The 16,222-nt window shown below is 34.4% G+C and overlaps 1 protein-coding gene across 1 annotated transcript in view; it reads right to left on the bottom strand.

The window, feature by feature from the left end:
• Positions 1-16,222, bottom strand: part of LOC109396300 (uncharacterized) — an 83,544-nt gene that overhangs the window by 25,724 nt on the left and 41,598 nt on the right. Inside the window, exons 2-3 of the mRNA XM_019668017.1 lie at positions 5,519-5,561; positions 2,381-2,459 (exon numbers count right to left, since the gene is read on the bottom strand). Of these exons, the coding sequence (XP_019523562.1) occupies positions 2,381-2,459; positions 5,519-5,561 (122 nt within the window). The remainder of the gene's footprint in view (positions 1-2,380; positions 2,460-5,518; positions 5,562-16,222) is intronic.

Genomic DNA, 16,222 nt, shown 5'->3' on the forward strand with positions numbered 1-16,222 from the left:
GTGTGTGTGTGTGTGTGTACACACTACAGGTATTGTTTTTTAATGTTCACTTCATTAGGTTTTGAGGACTAGACCTACATATATATGTATACACATATATGCATATATGTATCTGTATGTATAAAGAGAGTGATGACATAATATCAACTCTAGGAGAACAGAAATTAGATACACAATTATTTAATCCACTGCCACAATAATTATAGGAAAACAGAAACAAATTGTTCCTGCTTTCACACAAAGTAAAGAAGTGCAATTTGGCTTCAACTTTCAATGTACTAAAACTAAAAGTCACTGATAATTGTTTATAGGTTTTCTCTCAGTCTCCAATCTTACTGACCTCTCTACAACCTCTGACAACGGCAACCACGCCTTTTTTGAAATCTTCTACTGACGTCTGTGTTGCAGCACTAGCACATACTATCCTGATGTCTCAAGTCTTTTTTTCTTTCTCCTGTTCCCTAACTATGGACAACCAGATTTCTCTACTTAACCTTATTCTTTCTACATGCTGTTCCCCAAGGAATCACCTACAACTTCAACTGTCCATCAGTGGAAAATCGCCCAAACCAAGAACTCCAGCCCTGACCTTTCTCCTGAACTCTGGGTGCCGAAAGTACAAATATCTAAGACAAATCTGTGAAGGCCTCAGGCTGTCCCACACCAGCTCTTTTCCATTCTCTTTCTGTTCATGGTAATACCATTCTTTCAGGACCAAGGCTTGAAACATCAAAAATCCATTTTGACTCCTCCTTCACCATTATATCCAGTCAGTCAGGCAGTCCTGCTGATGCTGTTTACAAAAAACAGTTACTGAAAAAGAACTGAGAGAATGTGAAAGACTAGATTTCATCCTGAACATATTTATCTGTATCAAACTCTACAACTTTTATAAGCTATCTTTTCGTCATCTGTACAACAGGAAGAGTATAGTTGCCCTACCTACTTTACACTAAACAGACATGTGACAGCACACTGTAAATCCTATACCATTATATAACTATCATTATCCCAATCTTCCTATTAATTTCCATCGCCACCCTAGTCTAGTCATTCATTCAGTTATTCATTCATTCATTCATTTTTTTTTCCTTTGATTATCCTTTCTATACATATTTAATGAGAGCCAACTATAAGCGAGGCATTATGCTCGGCATTTAAAACGTAACAATAGCACAAACATGGTGCCTAACACCACAAAACTTACAGTATAACATGGAAGTCAGAAAATAGGTGCACATAGCCACAGGAGGGTTCTCTGGGAAGCTTCCCAGAAAAAGAAATATTAAAGCAAGGAACAACACATAAAACAAACCATAGTTAGTATGGTAAGGAAGTGAGAGAGGGGAGATAGAAAGCAAGGTGGAGAGTTCCTGGCAAAGGAAACACCACATATAATGCCCTTGAATAAGAACGAGCCTCCTAATTATGCCACCTTCTTCCCCACATTTATGCATACCTTCATTCCATTTATTTTATCACCTTCAAAATCTTTCCCCTTTCTCCCATCTCTGCCTGCTAAAACCAAAGCCCAGTTCGCTAATATAAACGCACTTTTAACGATAGTGCTTGGCTCATACCAGGCATAAAGTAACACTTGCTAAACAAATGGACGGTGAAATCATCATTCTTCCCAAATCGCAAACATGCTGTGCCTGCCCTATCTTCCCTTGGAGTAAAGGGCGTACCCCATAGTGCCTAATGCATAATCAGCACTAGAAAAATATTTGTAGGATGAATACCTCTAACAATCTAAGACTACAGAGAACTGTTAAAAAATGGTATTTTCATCTACTTCTGACTTTACAATGATTTGGCAGAACAAAAAGTCTGGAAAATTCAAAATGCTATTTAGGTATGAATTATATTAATACTGAACATTAATTAGGTCTTCCAAAAATATCTCTCAATAATGGAATTTATGTTTGTATTTAATTTTTTGGATGTTTTAATTTCAATTTTTAATACTTTTGAATGACCTTGCTGTAAAAAACTTCTAAATTTAAATATTGGTAGAAATAAATTACTGTGACAAATAGTTATAGCATATAAGAAGGAGATTTTAATTAATGAACTGGACAACCTAAAAAAATTATTTGCACCTCACCTTCCTAAATATGACAACTTAGGAAATGTAAATTGTGCTTTAATTTCACTTAATGTTCATGATCTCATTTTTTTGAATCATGAATGCCTCAAGCCACTATTGCAGAATTTGTTATGCAATTCATAATTTGTTATGAAAAATACCTAGATTATATCATTTTTCATTCCATTCTTCAGATCAAAGATTGTCAGCTGCAAAGGTACAAAGAGGCTTTCAAAGAAAGGGCAAAAATGTTAAATGAGAAAAAAATTCCTAGTTATGGTATGCTAGTACCTGTAGGAAAAGCAGCCCACGGAATAGCAGGAGATGTAGTTTGGGTTTCACCACTTTCACCCTCAAAAATCTCTGCAGCCTAGAAAACAAAGGCATAATTCTTTTAGAAGCTCTGAAAAGCAGAAATGCTATTTAATTAATCAAACTTTCCATTTCTACAAGCATATTCTTTGTAATACACCACATATTTTCAAATTCCCTCTGAAAATTTAATTGCTTCTCAATCTTCATTGCTATTGCCCTCACCACTACTCACCATCCCCAGTGCTCAAAGTACTTTAAGTAAAAATTTTCCTTCCTTACTCAAATGTATCTCCTGCCATGAAATTTTTCTTTTATATATCCTTAATCACTTGTGAACTTTATATCTAAATACTCTAAGCTAACTTACCATATTTACCCATATATATAAAAAAATAGATCCTTTTTATTTAAAATTCTAGAGACCAAATCTTTTCCATTAATTAGCATAAGACCTAATTAGAGATCAATCTAAATAACTAGAATTTATCCATATTCTTGAATAATCTACCAGCTGGACTTACTAGCATTCAACATTAGGAGAATTCCTAATGCTGACATTTTAAATTAATAAGCCCTCCTATTAAACACTTTTAAAACTATGGAACAATTACTTAATGATTAGATGTGTGTAAGAGTGCAGAGTTTTCTTGTCTCTTAAGTGTCCAGGTCACAGTAAAATTATTACTAAAAAAAAAAAAAACATAATATCAATTCAGATTCTGCTTGAGCTGTCAGCCAAGGAGAAGTTGGGGAAATGTGCCGCAGGAACAGAGTGGCATAGAATATAGAAGCTACTCTGTACAAACTATGAAAAATGAACACGGTTTACATTACCAAGAACAAAGACCTTCCATATTCCTACAACAGCATATGGAAAGAAAGAAACCCAATAACCACAATTAAATTGGAATGCTTAGTTAACATTGTACCTATGTAATACTGAAAGTAATAGATCCATTGATTATAATATTGAAGTATAATTGTTACTCTACAGAGCACTACCTACTCATTTTTTTTCCTAATATAATAAACCTAGCATGGTTTAAATAAAGGTCACAAGGCATGATCAAACAATATGGTGAATGTTTAAATAAAAAATTAATTATAGTAAAAGACACATTGCCATTAATCCCTCTCAAAAATACATCCCCTCACTACAAATACACTTATCCCATTGTTCTTGCCACTTTCTGAAGCAGTTCTGGAAGTCCTCTTTCGTGAGTGTCTTTAGTTACACTGTCCTGGCTGCCTCGATGTTCTGAATCGATTCAAAACATTTACCTTTCATGGTCATTTTGACTTTGGAGAAGAGCCAGAAGTCACACAGTGCCAGATCCGGTGAATAAGGTGGATGAGGACACACAATAATGTTTTTATTTGACAGAAATTGCTGTACCAGAAGCGATGTGTGACTCGGAGCCTTTCCGTTTCGAGAAAAAAACCAAGGTGAAAACTACTTACATGTGCCATCCAACAGAAAGGCAGGAATCTTCAAAACAGGAAGCAGCACGAGGAACCTTAGTAACAGTGTGTGACAAGTTTCAACTGATTCAGTGGTCAGTAGGTGTGAGCTACGGTTGAGAGAAGGTGTGTTTTAAAGTGCGCCATAAATCATCCTCCATCATGACAATGCTCCGTGTCACACATCGCTTCTGGTATATGGGAATTTCTGTCAAGTAAAAACATTACGGCGTGTCCTCATCCACCTTATTCACCAGATCTGGCACCGTGTGACTTCTGGCTCTTCTCCAAAGTCAAAATGATTCAGGACATCGAGGCAGCCACGACAGCACAACTACAGACACTCACAAAAGAGGAATTCCAGAACTGCTTCAGAAAGTGGCAAGAATGATGGGATAAGTGTGTTTGAAGTGAGGGAGAGTATTTTGAGGGGGATTAATGACAATGTGTCTTTTACTGTAATAAATTTTTTTACTTAAACATTCACCGTATTTTTAATCACACCTCATGTACTAAGTTTTAACCTTCAAATAACTAACAACTTCTAAATAATAAACTAATTTTATATCTGAAACACTTTCCTCAAAATAGAAGGAATTTTAACAAAATTTTAAATGTCACATTTCAGTAACATAAACAAGATTCAACCACCCAACAAAACCCAAAATATTAAAGAAAATATAGAAAAAATACAAATGTGCTCAGCAAAAACAATTTTAGATGAAATGCAAAAAATGGCTATGATAATATTCTAAATATCTCCATATCGACAGAATTAAGATCAACAGAAGAGAAAATGATCCTAACCTAAAAAAAAAACCTCATACCATTCTTCATGCTATTCAGAACAGTGAATATATACTTAATATCTTATATCTCCTATTAATGTCATTAATTACACTGTCTATTTTTAACACTCTCCTTTTACCAAATTCCAAACTAGGTTAAAATCTTACTAAAAAAATCACTTGATGGTAGTAGTTCCAGGACTTGAGCTCAGGCATCCTGACTCTGAATCCAGAGATTTTCCTGCAAGACTACACTGGCTCCATAAAAATAACTGGGTTACAAAATATTTCAATAAAATGAACACTCACTGAAAAGGATTAAGGAAAAGGCAGGGCTTCTTCAGCTAACAATTTCCACTTACAAAATATACAACTCAAACCTGAAAGAATAATCTAACAACACAAACACACTAATTGGTTCTATAAGCCCCCAAAAGGCTATGAAGCTCACAGACTAAATGAACTCATCACAGGTGTAAACAAGAAGATATATGACAGAGCTTCAATACTCATCTCTCATCTCTGAAGTATTTCCTAATTGACATTTATCCCAACAAAATCATCTGCTGACAATTTTTAAAACCTCTTCTTTACTGCTTCCACTAGTAGCACTTAATTACCTTAATTTAAACCATTCCTATGGGCATGACCAAATGTTCAATAATAAGAAATCAGTTTAACTCTCAGAGAGGATCTATTTTAATTTTCCTTGATTTGACATTTTTATCCCAAAGTTACATTCAAAACGATCAAGAAAAATATCATGAACACCAGTGATAAATAATACATTTTCAAAATAGTATACTCCATTATAACAAAGTTAAAACAATTACATAAGCTAAATAAGATAAATAATAGCACGTACCTCAAAACCACCAAAATCATCATCATCCATCCTTCAATTACACCTGAAACATAACAGAAGACATTGAAACAAGCCCACACACAGTCATTTATGTCAAAACAATCTGACTTAAATGTATATACATTTTGATTTGTAAATTAAAATAATTTCACTTAGGTTTAAAAAAAAACATTTAACTATGTGTGTATACATTTTTAACTCAGTAAGGCTGATTTTTGTTGGCAAAATTGGCCATTCTGGCAAAATTAGCAATTTCTGTGACTTTTCAGCAACCATGTATTTTGCCATTTTATGTTGAGACGCCAGGAGTGGAAAAATATTCTTTTACATTTTAATTTGCTTTTCCCAAATTGGCGCTAGGGCTCAATTCAATAATGCTTCCTGCTTTTTGCATCTATTCCTCAGTTGTCTGGCAACATCAGCACAAGCTCCAGCTAAGAACAGGACTGTGGTGAATTTTTGGAAATCTGTGCCCCACCACAAAGGTTCTTCCCTTGGTTTCATGGCCGAGGTTGATTTAGATTTTCAAAATTGATCAGCATTTTTGAGCTGTGGCCACAACTTCTGGAGCATTTTGATATGTGTATTTTTAGCTGAAACTGCTTTGCACTTTTGGAAAAATGTGGAGCAAGTTACTAGGCTGATCAAGATAAATCAAGTCATGTATTCATGAGAGACCAGGGAAGAGAAAAACACAAGCGAATATCCAGAATTCCTCTCCTCTTTACCCTTAAAGTATGTAAGCAAGACAAGCAGCAGGATCACACATGCTTTCTTTTGTATCATAAAAATAAAATGAGAAAATCGTGAGTACCTGGGCTTTAAGAAGAAAACAAAAGACACTGATCTACCAAACCATGAAAGAACTAAAAAACCTGGAAAAGTAAAACAAGTAATAAGGAGTATACATTAAAATGAAAAATAAATTCATAATAAACTGTGAAACAGTAGCTGTAAATGATACTCTGGTGAATCATAACTGGTTTCCTTTTCTATATTTCAAAAGTGAACATATCCATATATTAATAACCATTTCCTTGACTCAGTAATATAAGATAGACTTGATTACAGGAAAACAATCTTCTCCAACTTCTAAAAAAATAAATAAATAAATAGAACAGCTAAACAAATAAAACCACGTTAAGCAACAATTCTAAAGGCATTTTCTAAGGCATTTTGTTTTAAGTGATGAGGCAGTAGTCATCGATAGCCATACTTTGCTTTCTCACTGAAATTAATACTAATGCCTTCAAAAATAAAACAAAAATAGTTAAAGAAAAATAAATAGTAAGAAACAATCTCAAGAGTTGTTTTGCTTTAATAAGCAAAGAAAATTTATTTTCACAGAAACTCAGTAGGTAATGTCACTAAAGGAAATTTATGTAGAAAAAAATACATTATAAAAAGGACATTAAATTAACCAGAATATGATACCAGTATTGTCACCATTACCCACATCTTAAAAATCTGTTGAAAAATTTTTTAAAGATGTACTTCTCCAAAAATCAAAACTAAGCAAGTCATCCACATACTGCACTTAAAAAATATAAACCAGACTTTCAAAAACTTTTGATGGTGGTTAGTTTGAAATGGAATTCACATTAATTTTGTGTTGCAAGCGAATAGAAATCTGTATGTGATTACATCTTCTCATGAAGAAATTAGGAATGAAGAGTGATATGGATACTGAGAGTTAACCAAGTCAAACTATAAACACCAAGTTCGTCTTTTCCACATGTATCCACAAATCTCAGGAGACAATTAAAAAATATTTTTAGCATCTATGAACACTGTACCCAAATAATATGGTTTCAAAAGAATGGAATTTTTAGAGTAATGCTTCTATGTGTTTTCATAAGTCATATCCCAATAAATTATGTGCAAGGTGCCAGAAAATTTGAAAACAAAAACAAATACTCATGCCTAACAATCATTTTAGCTTTGTTTGCATAATGAACCAAAAACCATCAGTTTCCTAAGTACTGATTTAGCTCTACAAAAGATCTTATTAGTGACCACTGATGTTTTCCATACCTCAGCAACTTTTACATATTAAAATGCAGATGATAGCCTTCCTTTACTTTATTTTCAAAGAAATATTAATACATTTTAAAAGACAAATGTGTCTTGAGTTTCTTAAAATACAGTGCTAGGAATATAAACATTATTTTAAAGCAATAACCTTTCTCTGAATAATTTACTTTGAAGTCCTAAAATAGTTTCTCTTTCCTTCTAAACATTTTAAAGATCAGGAGGAAAAAAATATAGCACTGATTTATAAAAATCATTTACAAAATACAAATACAAAAAATTAGTTTTTAAAAGGAAATATTGCAAGTGTGGGCTTCTAAATAGATTTAGCCTAATACATTAAAACATTAGTTTATCTAAAATGCATTTATAAACAATTAGAATATTTCTAACACAACATCATATCTCAGTATACTAGAAATATAATAGCAACACCAAATATATGTGTCATCTAAGTTATAGAATCCTGAACAAGGGCAAAAAATTGACAGAGCATGTAGCTCTTTCTTCTGGGTCCTAGAAGGAGAAAAGATGGATACTGTGTCATGATTAGGTATCTACATTGAAAGGTTTCATAATATCTAGGTTTAACAATTGACAATTGTTAAAAAATGTCTTTTTTATACCTGAATTTAATTTCTTTTGTTGCACAACTGTATTAATTCCCTCATTTACTATCCTTAGTATTTAGCCATCCATTGGACGCAATGCATCTACTAGATGCATGTATGAAATTTATATATTTAAATTGAAAATGAATGAAAATAACATGGAAGCATGCTTATTATTTATTCAGAATGAAATTTTAACTTGCCACAAAGTAAAAACAATATATGTTTATTACATAAATTCAGTACAAAAATCAACAGAAATTCAAAACAATCTGTGAGATCAGTTGCGCCCGATGGAGGGTTAATATTGGGGTGTCGGAAAAGTCATGACGTATTTTTTCTATGCTTTTCATGACTTTTCCAACAACCCAATATATTGCTAACATTTTTCAAAAATAAAAGTCCATACAAAACTTAACAAATTTTTATTGAGTAACACTATAGATCACTCGTAGTCCTCAAGGAATTATGGTCAAGTGTGAGGGGAGGGCAGAGTGTAAGTAGAGCATGCAAATGCAATAATATGAGATATAAAAAAGCCTTACGAATGACGAAAATATGCCCAAAGTGGGAGGAAAGATTTTCAGAAGGTGATATACCTAGTTGGAGCATCATGAAATGCTTCAGATAGGAGACATTTGAGATCTATTTCAACAGACTTAACAGAATTTTAAATGGCACATTAAGAACATGCCATTTATTCAAGTCTTTTCCCAAAAGCCTCTTCTTAACAGATAGCTAAAATTTGTTTTGATTATTTGCTTCCTCATAAACACAGGGTCAAAGAGAATGTGAAATGAGAAAACTGAAAAAAATTGAAAGCAAATACAAGGAAGATAAATCTTAAACTGCCAGTAGGGAAAATGAGAATCAATTACATTGATATCATAGAATCCAAAAAAAGGCTAAGAATTGGGGGGCACTGAAAGTTGAGTAAAGGCAAGACAAAAAGAGTCACAGATATCTCCCAAGATCCCCTCCCAGAATCTGCACATCTGGGCAACTTACAGTTCCTCATCACAGCAGAAGGCTGCAGGTGTATTCATTGGACAGGGTAAAGCCGAGGGTCTGTAGGTTAAAAGACCCTGAGACAGATGGACTAAGTCCAAGTTGTATCAAATGTTGAGACCCATTGCCCAGGTCCTCTCTCGCCACTCAGCGACCAAACTGCCAGCGGCTGGGCTTCAGCCTCTAGTCAGCAGTTTAGAAGATTCTTCACTGGTGAATCTAATCAGCCCGTGGAAAAAAGACCTCATCAGAGGTTCCACAAAGAAAGAGCTCACTCAAATAACGCTACTTTGATGTGTACAGAATTTCTAATTCACTCCTGATTTCAATAAGAGGCAGACAGCACAAAGGTTAAAAGAAGAGACAATGGAAACAGGCTACCTGTATTCAAATTCTAGCTCTACCATTTACCAACTGTGTTACACTGGGCAAGCTACTAAATCTTTTACACCTCAGTTTCCTCATCAGTCAAGTGGAGATGATGATAATAGTCATAACAACAATAATATTAACAAATAATAATGGTAACTAACTCCTAAACTTAACAACAATAATATTAACAAATAATAATGGTAACTAACTCCTAAATTTATTGTGATTAAATAAATTAAAATAGATGAAGCACTTAGAATAGTATCTGACACATCCTAAGCATTACGTAAATGTTTGCTTCTTTATTATTAATGCTTCACTCATAATGAGCAGATTGCCAAGGAAAACCAATTAATTAAATATCTAATACGAAAAATAGAGACCAAGCAAAAAAAAAAAAGAGAGAAAAAAAATGGAAGAAACAGAGACTGCATAGGAAAGAAAATATTCAAAAAATAAAAACTACAACTAATGCCTTCAGAGAGTTAACAGGAGATAATACACCCATGAAATAAGAACAGGGAGCCCTAATTTGGGTGTGGGATCTAAGGAGGAGAGAGTATACAACAAGATAAGGTCATAAAAATAAAAATGATAATTACAGAAACAAAAAACTGCAGGTAGAAAATGAAGCTGAAGAAATCTCTTTCAAAAAGTTTAAAATAAAAAGAAATGGACAATCAGTGTAAAACCATAAAAAATTATAAAATCCAGTCCAGAATATGCAATATCTAATTATTAGGAATTCTACAAAGATAAAACAGAGAAAACAAAAGGGAAGAAGTCATCAACAAAATGATTCAAGAAATTTTTCTAAAATCAAAGGATATGATTTTCAGATGTAATGGATCCTCTCTAATGCAAGAAAATAGAAGGAAAAAAACACAGTAAGTCACACTAGGGACAAAAGAGAGATAAAACAGGTTTCACACAAAGGATGCAGAATATAATGGCATTAGAATTCACAACATTACTGAAAGGTGAAAAACAATGGAGCAAAGCTTTCAAAATTGTGAGGAGAAATGATTTGCAACACAGAATTATATAATCAGCCAAACCAACAAATAATTAAGTTGAAGAAAGAATAAAGTCATATTCATACCTGCAAAGCCTCAAAAACATATGTATTTCCCAAACACTCTTTCTTAAAAAGCTATGGAGTAAACCCAGGGAATAAGACACAAGGAAGACATGGGATTAGGAAATAGAAGATCCAACTAAAGTGAAAAGGAAGAAATTTTCCCAGAATAATGGTGAAGTGAGTTCCCAAGATACCAATGTAGCAAGAATAGAAACCAACCAGTCTACAGTGGAACATATCAGAAAGGTCCTAGGAGACGTACTCAAATACATGAAATCAATAGACTGGCTCATGTTTTACCATCATGAGAGCAATTTTAAGCAACTAGAGGGAAACTTAGGGTTGAATTAGTGATTAGAAAATTAACCAAATGAAAACAGGGAGAAAGTAATATATAGACAGAAAAAGTAAACATTTTATACTATATTTCTCAGTTGTGAATAGTTTTTAAATAGTCATAATAATGTAAACAATCAATAACTAATTGCATCAAAATTATAACCATTTTGGGAAGGTAAGAGAAAGATGAAATATATGGTATGGGATAGAGGGATAAAAGACAGCTAAAGATTCATCTTCCATACTGGAAAGCTACCAGGAATGAAACTGAAAAATCAAGAAGTAGCATAATAAACATGTTATTTAGAGATATACTGGTAAACATTGCTAAATCAGTTATCTGTGCTAACCATCTTGCCTCTAGAGAGCAAGAAATGGAGAGGCCAGGAAGAAAGGGAGAACACGGGAAGGAAATGGCGCTTGTGTCATATCAAGCATTTTACAACTTGAAACTTTCGGCATATATAACTTTTCTTTTTTAATGATAGTATAGAAAACATTATGGCACAATGAGCCAACAACCTATTAATTAGTTCCATAAAAATACATTAAAAAAAAAAACTCAAGGAAAATTTTGTTTGTTTTCAAGAAACTAACTATAAAAGACTTAAATGCTTAAATTAGCATTTAATCAGTGAATAAATTACAATTTTTCATGTTAATATTCTTTATAACATTTTCCCATATGACAAGTATTTATACAAAATGTAAAAGTGCATCTCAGACACCAAAGTTGCTCAAAACAAAATTTTTAAAAGTGCCTAATAGAGAAAAAGACACTTAGGTAACTGACTTCGAAAACCAGAATCTCCAGAGATCATCCAGATTATTCAGTCATTCCAAAGTGCCCTGCTTGTTAACACTGTCCACTTAGTATTTAACTCAATCTCTATCCCATCTGGAAAACTACTGGCTAACCAACATCCTCAAAGTCACAATATTTTTCCATTTGATCATGTTTCATGCCATGTTTCCTAGAAGCAATAGACAAGTGATTCTTTTCTGACTTTCCTGAGCAAAAATAAATTGGTAGGAGGAAGAGAACAAAGGAAATACACACACACACACACACACACACACACACACACACACACACACACACACACCAACCCCCTAGTTAAGGTGAGAAATGAACAGCCATTAAGACTTAACTAACTGGAAGAGTCTAATCATGTAAGATCAGAATTTCAGGTTTATCTGTTCAAAGAAATTGTTTATCTAAATTTCTATACTCTTCTGAGATAGAGTAAGGACCAATTTCTTAACCTTTTTTCTACTCCCTAGCACCATGAACTCAGAGCAGTTTCTAGCACATAGTAGGGGCTCAATGAATACTTTTGAATCAATGCTTTTGAAATAAATGACTGAATGAAAGCAAATGTGTTGCTAATAGTTCCCACATGACTTCCCTCGTCCCTTATTTTTCCAGGAAAAACACATTGGACCTTGAGCAGTACAAGACCAAGTTGCTAGCACTAAAACAATTGTACCATATTAAGGCATCAGTTTGACAGCCCACATCTTAAAAGAAATTGCAGTGCTCCACTGCACTCTCTTAAGATCCAATTACTGGGGCTAATGATAATTTTGAAGCTTTCTACATGAAGCTGAATTAAAGAACTATTGCTATGCTATGAATACTACTACCGATGGCAAAATATTATGACAACTTAAAATAATTGAGATAGATATTTGCTTTCTGAAAAATATTCTATTCATAAATGATTATATAGGAAAACATTCCAACCACTAATAATTCTAATACCTCAACAGTTTCCTTTATATAATTTTCACCTGTGCTATCAATTAAGTTTTTGTCTTTACTAGTCTTCATTCAGAAAATGTACATGTCCCATCAGATGAGAACAACAAAAAGAAGCAAAGCACTTAGACTCTGCAAAACCCTTATATACTCTCCCACCTCTGGTTAATTCTTCTACTTCCTCCAACTTAATAGAAATCTGTCCCTCAGCTGATGACCCTCTGGGCTTATCTCATTATCATCTCCTCAAAGAATACATTCATTCTCATGATCTTAATGCTATGCCCAAATTTTCCAGCATTAACCACCTCATTGGGGCCAGTCACATATTCCCAACAAAATTTTTATATGGCTATCCTGCTGTCAGCTAAAAATGCTCACTGCGTGAACTGCACTCCTATCTGGCATAATCACAACCCTCGATGAATGATAGGGGGTTGATACGTCACCTCCTCTCACACTTTAAAAGAGAACACAGGCCTTCTCTGGATAGAGGGAAACAAGATTGAAGAAATACTATAGTCACTTTCTCTACCTTCTTTACTTCTTTCCCAGAGAAACATAATAATGGTGAGAGCAGGGTATCCACAGGTTCTCCGTGGAGTGAGATTAATAGACAGAGGTTAGCGCGCACGTGCAGTACCAGCTCCTTGGGTTCCTCACTGGGAACTCTGTGCACACTAACAATATATTCTTCTGCAAGTCCAGATCTCCTAAGAGAAGTTCACCAAAGAAAAACTTCATTTTCTTAACATGGAGATGTGTTTTAGCTTGTGATTGGAAGAGTAAATTTAATTCAGAAGAGAACTTGCGGGAGACTTCATTTTGGCCTCAGTCCAAGCCACATTCACATTAAACCTTTAACAAGAGAGTCACTTCGCTGATTCTTATGACTCTTGTTCCTCTTTTTCAATTAATTCAGAATCTGGAGTGGTTACCAGGCAACTGATAATGGCTCCCCCCAAGAATCACCAACAATATACAATTACCTGTCTTTTGCTGAAAACTATCAGAGAATTCACTGTAAAAATTTGTTTCCCATCTTTAACTGGATTCACTGTGCTGCCTATCACACCCACTTTTCTCAAGTTAAGCCTTTCATTCTCCAGAAACTACAAAGATTCTCAAGTCTCCCCAGACTTCCAACCTTTCTGTTCCTGTCAGTAATCAAAGAACATTACCAAGCCTCCTGCTAAAAGAAAAAAACAGAAGGCATTTTAAGAGAAGTCCCGTAACTTTCTACCAAAGCTATATAGTCACCAGAATCTGTACCGAGCTATTCCACATTATTCTTCTCACAAAGAAAGAGGGATTCCTCTCCTGCTTAAGGCTAATTCCTTCATCTCTGCTCTCAGAGACTTGGCTCTCTCAATTGTTCCCTCTCTTAAATATTCAACTTTCTCCTCTTATTTGGCTCCTTCTTATTAACACTGAAACAGGCTCCAGGTCTCACATGTTTAAAAATAGTGTATTATAGAATGGTACACTTGAAACCTATACAATTTTACTAACCAATGTCACCCCAATGAATTTTAAAAAAATTTAAAAATTAAATTTTAAAAATTAAAAAATAAAAATGAAACAAAACAGAAACAAAAGCAAAACCATCCTCAACTACACATTCCAACCACAGTCCTCTCCCTTTCACAACTCAACTTCATAAATGCTCTATTCTTATAGCCCATGCCTGCAACCAATTACCTCCTTTTCACTAAATGAAAGAGACACTTTCAATTCCTTGTCTTATTTGAACACTAACAGCATTTGACCAGTCTTTCCTTCTCAAAACACTGTCACCTCGTAGTTTGCAAGACAACCATACTTCTTTCCTCTTTCTTCCTGTTTCTGACTGCTTCCTCCTAAGCTCCCTTGCAGGATCTACTACCTACTCTTTAAATGTTGGTGTCCTAAGTGCTTCGTGCTAGCCCCTCTTCTTATCTCATTTCAAATACACTCCCTGGACTACTTCATTCCCTCCTTTGTATTCACTTACAAACGTACACTAAGGAATCTCGAGTTCAGATCCATCTCCTGAGCTACAGATCCATATACCCAACAGACAACTGACTAGTTTCTCTTTCAATCTAACAGGCAACTCAAATTCAATACAACCAAAACTAATCTCAAGATACCTCCCATGAACCTCTGGGATTCCTTCACCCAGTGATTGGCACTACCATCTACAACACAGTCGGCCAAGACAAAAACCTGGAGTCACCTTTGCCGCCTTCCTCTCTCTCTCTCTCTCTCTCTCACTCCATACATCCAATCAATCAGCAAATCCTATGTCCTAAATACCTCTAGAATCTCTCTGCTCCGCTCAATCCCCAATACCTTCACCCTAGTTAAGGCCACCATTACCTTCCTGTAGATTATTTATAGCATCAGCCTCCAAAATTGTTATTTGCTTCTGGTTTGCTTTCTACTCCACTCTCCACTCTGCTACCCAAGTGATCCTTCTAAATACTCATCTACTTAAAGCCTTTCAATAGCTCATCATTTTATGCATTAAGTCAAAATTCTTAACACAAATTTATGGACCTTTATAACCTAACTACTGCTACATCCTCATCTCTAGCACATCCATATCCTGCAATCATACAGGGATTTCTATCCAAACATGGCTCTGGCCAAAGCACCACACCTTCTTTGACCACAGTGTCTTCATACGTAAAATGAACAGGTTGATTAGATGACTTCTAAGACATTGCATTATAAAATCCTCTAAGTATATTATCTGATGACTAAAGTCAAATTTCTTTCTCCTTCACAAAGGGCTCTCTAAACTCTAAAACTATCATCATGTCAATCTCTACTCCAAATCTTTCAAACAATAATAACAAATCTATGCCTCTATAGGAAACAAGCTTTGGAGCCTGGCATGTCAGCAAAATAAGCATGAAGACAAAGTTGTGAACTGCATTGGAGCTAATGATGAAAAGTAAAAATATGTCCTGTAAAAAGCCTATAACTATATCCCAATATTAAGGCACTCTATACAACAAACAATAGAAGGTGTTAGATAGCAACACAGTAAAATCAGTGTTGACAACATTATAAAGTACAGATGATCACCACTTTAAATAAAGTGTTTCATATCCTTCATGGTTTTTAATGCTTTAATCCATATTCTTTCCTATTTATAGTGAAGTCTCATTTACCTGGACAGACATCTCTACTAATTTCATCTATCTAGAACATGGCTATTCTGATACAATAAGCACAAAACTCTCAGGTATACAAGAGTGAAATCATAAACTCAATATCTCATCCTTCAAATACTTTCATCACAGACAGCTTTAAACCCTTGTTGAAAAGTTGTTGACTCTTCTATTACATATAACTGGAGGCCCCCAGTACCTCTCTGACTTCACCTGTAACTCAGCAGACTCACTTTATTCTAGCTACATAGCATTCCTACCAATTATACTCCACCCTGAAGGCATCTGATTGGCTTTTTGTTTGTTTTTTTAATAAAATTAGCATACGTATGGAAACCC

Source organism: Hipposideros armiger, unplaced genomic scaffold, assembly GCF_001890085.2.
Source record: "Hipposideros armiger isolate ML-2016 unplaced genomic scaffold, ASM189008v1 scaffold_513, whole genome shotgun sequence".
Lineage (NCBI taxonomy): Eukaryota > Metazoa > Chordata > Mammalia > Chiroptera > Hipposideridae > Hipposideros > Hipposideros armiger.